This window comes from Aulonocara sp. 'chitande type north' Nkhata Bay, linkage group LG13 (assembly GCF_057382095.1).
Source record: "Aulonocara sp. 'chitande type north' Nkhata Bay isolate Kocher_YH1m ecotype deep benthic linkage group LG13, A_spYH_male_GT1.1, whole genome shotgun sequence".
NCBI lineage: Eukaryota > Metazoa > Chordata > Actinopteri > Cichliformes > Cichlidae > Aulonocara > Aulonocara sp. 'chitande type north' Nkhata Bay.
In genome coordinates this window covers 14,962,340-14,971,094 of record NC_141356.1, presented here as the reverse complement: position 1 = coordinate 14,971,094, position 8,755 = coordinate 14,962,340, and the positions used below count along the sequence as shown (strand labels likewise).

Sequence of the window (8,755 nt, the reverse complement as noted above, 5' to 3'; positions counted from 1 at the left end):
AAGTAGTAAATACTTTGATTGAGGGTCATAGAAACAGAATGGAAAGAGAGCATTCCCTAACACCAGAATTTATAGCCCTGTTTTCCTGTAGGTAACTACATTGCTGAGAGAGGGTCATAGTCTTGTGTCTGTTACAGGCTCTTATCAGAGTGTCACAGTCTATATCCAAAACTATTCTGCTGCACACAGCTGAGTATTTTGAAGAATAAAACAAATGTGTAATATACATTATAAGATCCTTAAAGATATAAATAAATTCTAACAGTGGTTAGCTAACCACAAGCACCTGAGTACCTTTAACTATACTGATATTGTCTAATTGTGACACCATCTAATAAAGTCACATCAAATAACATGATAGAAGTTTATATTGATTATACAAACATACAAACATTATGTTGGAGTAGCTAATGGATCATAGAACATAACTGTAAAGAACTGAACGTGAATAAGCTAATTATAAAAATTATTATAAATGATAAAAATCATGTATATAAATATATTTAAACACACACACACACACGCACACACACGCACACACACACACACACACACACACACACACACACACACACACACACACACACACACACACACACACACATATATTTTACATATAGTGCTCAGCATAAATGAGTACAACCCCTTTAAAAAGTACAAATTTAATCAGTAGCTCAAAGAACAAAAGAACAATTTCTTATAGCCCTCACCTCTTTTGTGTAAAGAAATGATTTCCTTTTTCAGATTTTGTGACATTTCTCTTCCATGTGGAGCCATTGCTGACTGCATGAAATGGGAAGGGCTTTTCTTTGTTAAGTAATGCCCTTTTATTGTCACCTGTCTGCTGGACACCTCTTAAATGAATCATTAGACTCACCTGTGGTTGAATGCCTGTTAATTCGAATTTTCTAGTCTTAAGTGTGACTTTTCTTCTAAGACTATAATTGGGGTGTACTCATTTTTGTGACATGGGCTTGAATGAATTTGTTAGGAAAATCACTTTTTTGTGTGTGCAAATAAACAAATCTTGCTTGCAATCAATGGCCCGCATTTGTGGGAGTATTTTGTAGTACAGTATCTCTTAGAAAATGCTGATTCTGCAAAGAAACTAAAGGTTTTCAGACAAATGTAATAACAAAGATTATCAACTTTTGAGTAGATTTTTTGAGTCAAGTCGGGAACCAGTGGGAAACCCCGTAGATGACTGGCACACGTGGTCTGAACAAGTTTGAAGTGGACAAAACGAGCCTGAGCAGTAGTGATGTGCATACCACTGATTTCCTTTCCGATCCGATACCAAGTAATATCCAGGGTGGTATCGACGATACTGAGCCGATACCGATACTTTGTACAAAAACTTATTTTATTTATTGTATCTCAAATTATAGTGTCATAATGATTACAGGACATCAGATTACTTGTTCTTATCACTTAATAATGCAGAGTTCATCATATAGAAATAATAACGGTGACATTTAACGTATTTTATCCAATAAATAAACCCTGTAAAATGTATTTAATTTACGTTGAGTAGGCTAACCACGTTATTAAATTAATGCATGTAAGGTGAACTAGCAAACACTGTCGTAGTTACATGCGGCTGTCTTCTTGTTTGATAGAGTGATACCATAGCTGTGTCCCAAAACGTCGGCTGCATCCTCCGGAGACTTTGAAGGCCGATTACGTCACAGCCAGGCGACGAAGGCTGTCCCAATTCGTTGACTCCTTCAAATGCGGCCGACAAATGCGTCCTTCATTTCCCCGAATTTGAAGGATGGGTCGGGTGTATCCTTTGTGGCCCACCATATCCCAGAATTCATAGCGCGGCCCAGCCAAATTTCAGCTGCCAACAATGGCGGCCGCTACTAAGTTTTAAAATTACTCTTATTAATCTTTCTGGGCCACAAAATAAACTTTTAACATATTTTAAGGCGAGAAAGTAGCGGTGTAAATTACAAATATCTGCTTTGTTTATCAAGACATTGTATATTTGCAAAAGTGTGCCGACGTTTTCGGAGACGTCTGTCACCCACCGGCTCGATAGCAAGCCGGGGGGGTTCAATGTTCACTCCAGCCAGCAAGAGCAGCGGACTCCAGGCTTCATCGTTTTCAGATCCCCGCTCTTTCGCTACTCAGGTTAAACATGATATATAAGTCACTCGGATAACTTAAAAATGTAATTGTTTGCCTTTTTTCTGTGTTTTATTTGTTCTGGAGTAAATCGGTTTGGCTGAGATCAAAGTTATTAGATTATTAGATTAAATAAAACTTTATTAATCCATCGGGTGGGTTCCTCCGGAATTTTCACACATAAACGTTAAACGGTCGAGAATTTACGCCAGTGTCCTGTTATATTTTAAATAGCAAGGAGCAGACGGCCGAGTTTATTAAACACCAGCGAGACAGCGGTGACGCAAATCTGAAGGCTAGACCGTCCCATTTCACAGCCTCGCACTTCCGGCCTTCTCGATCTTTGAAGGACCCGGCCCACGTACACAGCGAAGGCCGGGTGCAGCCGACGTTTTGGGACACAGCTCATATGTACATGCCCCTAGCTGCAGAAAAGGCTAACATTGTTATCTTTTTACAAAAAAACAGCTAAACATGAGAGGTTTTAGGACAAAATTTGTGTTTTCCATTGTTTAAGCACCGGTTCGAGCACCGTTTAAGCACCGGCACTGTTTCAAAAGTACCGGTTTGGCACCGGTATTGGATAAAACCTAAACGATACCCATCCCTATTCACAAAGATAGCATGGTTTTGCACTTCATTTTATCCATCAGAGTATGTCTCTAGCTCTTATTAACAAAGGTAGGATGTTTTGCCACTGTATTTTAGCTGTTAAAATATGCTCGTAGATCACATTTACGAAGGTAGGATGGTTTGGCACTTCATTTTACCTTAATTTTACCTGTCAGAGTATTTGTCTAGCTCAGGGGTGCCCAATCCCGGTCCTCGAGAGCTACCGTCCTGCAGCTTTTAGATGCATCCTTGTTCCCACACACCTGAATCAAATGAATGGCTTGTTATCAGGCCTTTGCCAAACATGATGGCATGCTGAAGAGATCAAACCATTTGATTCAGGTGTGTGGGAACAAGGATGCATCTAAAAGCTGCAGGACGGTAGCTCTCGAGGACCGGGATTGGGCACCCCTGGTCTAGCTAATAGTCACAAAGGTAGGACGGTTAGCCACTTAATTTCAACACAATGGGCAGCACATTGAACACGTTATAAGTGGTCAGAAACTTGTAAATAACTCATGAAAGAATAAAGTTACATTGAAACCAAGCACACCATTGTTTTTCTTGTGACATTACCAATAAGTTTGATGTGTTACATGGCCTTCTTCCTATTGAAAAAACAAAAGTTGTATCCAAGATGGCCGACTTCTAAATGGCCACCATGGTCACCACCCATCTTGAGGAGTTTGCCCCCTCACATATACTAATGTGCCACAAACAGGACTTTAATATCACCAACCATTCCCATGTTATTACGGTGTATCCATATAAATGGCCCACCCTGTAAAAGATGCTATTCTTTTTGTTGACTTCCATGATTTAGTGCAAAGATGGGTTTCAAGAGGAGTTTCTTTGGTATCTTAGGGAATGCCCCTTTGGATTTCTCTTTGACCCACTCTCTTATTTGTAGAAATTTGAAGAAACTTTGTCCTGGAAGTTAGAATTTTTCCTTTAGTTGTTGAAAGTCAATAAATGTATCATTATTGTATAAGTCATCAGCAGTTCAAATATTTCTGTCCTTCCATCCCCGCAATATTGGGTCAGCAATATGATGAGAGAGATCGGGGTTGCCTTCTAAGAAAAGAGATATTTATTTTCAGAAGCAAGTGAGATTCCTGCCAGGCGCAGAAGGTGTTTAATACTATCAAATTGTTTGTAAGCTTGGATAGACATTTTTTTGTACCTAAAAATGGAACATCTTTTAATAGTATGGGGTTCACCTCATGTTGTTCTGCATCAAAGATTTTAAGCAAATGTCAGTTTTAATTTTTAGGGTGTACCACCAAAACAAAGATTTTAATAATGCAGGACTAAATAATTAAACCAGGTCACTGCCATCTGTCATGTCAATGCTATCGCTGTTTCTGATTATTAGGAGTAAGGCTTAGTGCACCCATTGGTAGTCTGTCCTGTGCTAGTACATGATAAATTGTTAATTGTCAGAAACTGCAGCTGAAACAAACTTATATTTTCCTGACATGAGTGATTTGTGTGTTTCCTTGACTTGTTTATCACACTCTCAGAACACATGGATAATATCAGTGGAAGAAGGACATTTGAATATTGTAAAAAAAAACAAAAAACAAAAAAACAACAACAGTGATTTGAATTAAATAAAGAGGAGTCTAAACCACTCATTTCCATGTTTCACTGTAGATGTAAAGTGCTAGGACAAAGACAGACTAAGTGACTAACCTTTGGTCACTAAAGTCCTAAATTGTAATGATAGCCTTGACAGGTTATTGAAACTGCATTTCATCTTTCTTAGAACTTTATTAGAACATGTATGATGGTCATTTGATCCAATAATCTGAATACAGATGAGAATTTAGAGATTTGAAAAATCACATTTGTCATATCTGATCTTCTTTTAAAACTGCAGTTTATTTGTACTTTTAATCTTTTGCCAAACAAAAGAACTGAAATAAATCTAAGTAGACTTTTTAAACAGTGGGTTTTCTCTTCACAAGAAAAAAAGAGCAAAAAAGAGAATTTAATTAAAATGGTTCTCTGTATTTTCCCAAAAGCTGTGTGGGTGATGCTGCTGTTTAGGATGTCCAATACATAACTTGTATAGAGAGTGATTGGCCAGGGAGCTATATAAGTGCTAATCACAAAGTTCCAGAGCCAAATGGTCTGAACCATATAACAGGGCATTGTAAAAGAAGCAACTGATAAAGAGTCTAGAGTGCATAATTGGGGAAAAAAAAAAGATTTCATAAATATGTAAAATCGTAAAACTCCAATTCAGGCTACTTCATCCTACAGTTCCCTCATCTTCTATCTTGTTGCAATCTTATACTCTCATAGGTCATGACAGGCTTAAAATTATAGACTATGTATTAAAGATTCCTTTTGACAATAACAGGGGCTGAAATTCATAAAATTAACAAAATGATTAAATGAGATATGAACTGGCAACAGAGCAGATAAACTCATGAGAAAAATGTTTACTGAGGTCATGGAGCCAAGGAGACCATGGTTGTATAGACTTCACCACAAGAGAACTTCATTTTGCAATCATGAGTCCCCCCCCCTGCTGGTCATAAGTAGAATAGAGAACCGTCGTTTTCATCCCTCAGCCTGGAAAGGCTGATGGGGTATTGTCTGGCAGCATAGATATGCAAGTTTTGTGATGTGACACGGGACTTTGAAAAGGCTCAGGGGCAGCACTGGTGAATGCCGGTGGGCTGTACTCATTTATGCCGAGCACTGTACATATTTATATATACAAGATGTGGCTAAACATGTTCTAAAAACTTTAAGCACTTATTTCTTAAATCCAGCTTCACAGACTTTGTTAAGTCTGTCAGTTTTTTTTGGCGAGGGCTACATACTTTTAATTAGCCTTTCATGCTCACTTTGACAATACATAGAGAAAGTTTCTCAATGCTAAATAAATATAAAACTAGAAAGAAGCAAAGTACAAACAGAGGAAAAGAGGCGTGTTATAGGCCCATTATAGTTAAGATGAGAAACTGAAACTCAGTTTCAGTTGTTGTATACTTTGTCGGTGCTCACAGGGTAGAGCGTGTAAGAAGTAGTAGAGTATATTTGGAATGGATCAAATGTTTAGAGGTTGGTGCAGTTTATTTTATTATATATTTTATTTATAATACAGTTGGTACATCAAAGAATTTACAAAGCAGAAAAGTGTAATGTATATAATTTTCTTCAGAAATCAAAATGTAAATCAGTATCAGTAATATACAAAATTGTTGAAAAAGAAGCATTTGTAATATATTTATATTAGGGTTTGTAAAATATTTTTTACAAAGCCCTATGTCTGTTTTACTGCTCATGAACTGACATGAACTGAGAGTACCAAGTTCAGAAGTAATCAAGTACAAATACTTTGTTACTGTACTTAAGTATAATTTTTAGGTATCTGTACTTTGAGTATTTATTTTTCTGACAATATTTTACTTTTCTTCATGGTATTTTAAAACAAATATCTAATTTCTGCTCCTTACATTTTCAGAATCTAAGTACAGTGTCATTTATTTAACACCCTCCCCAGTGTTTTTCATTTCTCTTCTCAAGCACCCCGCCTCTTCCTCCACAGTAACCTCTGAGTAGGTTTTTTTTTTTCAAAATTAAATGAATTGGATTTTACATGACTCCTGTAGTGTTTTTAGTGTATGTAGTGTACACATTTTTTCCCATCATCAGGTTAACATTGAGATTAACTTGTAATTCATGTCTAATGAGCATTACAGTCTGGGGATTATTATTTATGATTAGCATTAATATATCACAGAAAAAGTATCTTTAGAATGATCAAATTATTATCTCTCTGACTTTTAATCTTTGGTTTTGTCTATGCCTGCAGAAGCGAATAAGAAAGGAAAACAAGAATGGCTGGAAAGAGTGAAAAGAGAATTTCAAAATGGCCCACTTGCATCAAACGTTGTGTTTGCCCTTATTTTGACGGTCTTGGAAAGGTTAGTGCAGACAGAGTTTGAGTGCCCCTGTAAAGGGACATACTTGAATGGTGGTTTTGTGGCTACATTTTTCATCATTCCTGGAATCTTGGCTTATGTGCTGATGGCTTCAATGCAAGAACTGAAGTGCTCACGTGACACAGACAATGCAAAGCGATTCTTTCACTGCTGCGTCCCTGCATTTGTGTGGATGATCTTGATGTTCTTTGATGGCAGCTACTTTTCTTGTGGAATGAGTGATTGGTCAGGCAGGTATGTAACTGCTGACAAAGCTGCCCCACTGAAGTGGTGTGAACCAGAAAATGGTACCTCATATCAGGATAGACTGAAGAAATCTCAGGACTGGTACTTTCTCTCTCAGGTAAGTAAACTCGTTTTTTTTTTAAAGTGGTGTGGTGAGAATGTGATATGTGAAATGAGGTAATTTGTTTCCTGTGGTAATACAACATTTATGACAGGTTTGATTATAAATGTTTTGTTTTTTCCCATTGTTGATCACTGTTCTTTGTTTTAGTGGGTTGGGCTTGCCTTGGTGTTGGTCTTGACTTTGGTCTTCCTGATCATAAAATGCATCATGAATACATCTCTTGAACAAGAGCAATCCAGTACTCCTTCAGAAAGTGACTCTGGTCCATGTGTTCCCCCAGGTACCTGTTCACTTTAACCTGTATGCAGTAGAAATATTAACAATGATTCATAAATTACAATTTACAACTTGTTTTTGTCTTTACATTTCATTTATACATGTCATGTATTTCACACACAAAAAGTATGATTGGAATGTTAAGGTTACACTGCATGTTTATCTGACATTGATGCCTGTATTGTATATTACTTTAAGTGATAATGACAAATGATTGATTGTGCTTTATGCTTTGGTGTGCGCACATGTGCTGGCAGGGGTGCAGGGGAGGAAGGTGATCATTCTAAAGCCCCATGAGTAACATTCAATTAGTTGTTGTTGTTATTATTATTATTATTATTATTATTGTTGTTGTTATTACCATGAAAATTAATAACTTATCACCATAAAGTAATGTTTGCTTCACAAGGTACTTATAAACGTGTTTGTTTGCTAGCATTAGTTTTGTTTTCTGTTTGGCAACAAAGGATAAAATCAAGTCAGCATCTGACCCTTCCTCCCCCCTCCTTATTTCATGATTTGGTTTGCTCCAGGTGTAGCGCTCCTAGCTGACTGAGCTCTAGAGCTGTACCTCTGCAAAAGAAAGAGACACTAGCTTTGTTAAAAGTAAAGTCTGTGTTTCAAAAAAGAAAAGTGACAAACGTAAAAATTACATTCATAGAAAGTCTCCATGAAAGATTCTCCTAGTGTTAGTTAGCTTAATTTCTAACATAAAACAATGTTTTGTAGTTTTTTAGCCAACATGTAATTAGTGCAGGCAGACCCTCTGTACATATGTATGCTAAAACACTTTTTCCATCTCCCGACCAGGCCAAACAGATCAGGCCTCTGGCTCAAGCTCAGCTGTCGCACTCCGACCTCTCCATACCAAAACTCCTGACACCAACGTCACAGAAGCATAGGTGAGTTATTTTATGTCAGACTTTATTTTTATTCTACAGACTATTTATTTTTGTAATAATAATAATAATAATACATTATCTTTATAACCCACACTGTAAAAGGATTTTTATTACACACGTTTATAATGTTCATATATTTCAAAGAACATAGTGTACTTTTGTTGTTGTATTAGACATTCTAAGCCTAGTAGTACAAGTTGTATTTTTCCATGACAAATATACATGCAAAAGTTTATTTCTCTAAGCATATTGTAGGTTAAACATAGCTGTTATTGTTAGAGTAAGTTCCAGGAACTGACATGTTCTCCCCACGAGTGAAGAGCGTGCAGCTAAGTTCCTGTTTTATCTTTGCTTTGCTATGTGACATCACTATACTAGAAAAACAGGAAATGTTGTATTACCATGTTACCCTTTAAATAAAGATCTGCAGCGCAGCTCGGTGTGTGAGTCTGTGAGTTCGCTCCTAGCTCTGACCCGTGCACGTTAACTCTGATCTCTTGTGACAGTGTCTTTATTCTCTTATT

General features: G+C 37.0%; 1 protein-coding gene across 1 annotated transcript; it reads left to right on the top strand.

The window, feature by feature from the left end:
• The first annotated feature begins 6,230 nt into the window (after positions 1-6,230).
• Positions 6,231-8,437, top strand: LOC147315860 (uncharacterized). Its single transcript, XM_086258065.1, has 3 exons — positions 6,231-7,047; positions 7,201-7,333; positions 8,140-8,437. Exons 1-3 carry the CDS (start codon positions 6,565-6,567, stop codon positions 8,229-8,231), a joined length of 708 nt encoding a protein of 235 aa, XP_086114191.1. The 5' UTR covers positions 6,231-6,564; the 3' UTR covers positions 8,232-8,437.
• Positions 8,438-8,755: the final 318 nt, after the last annotated feature.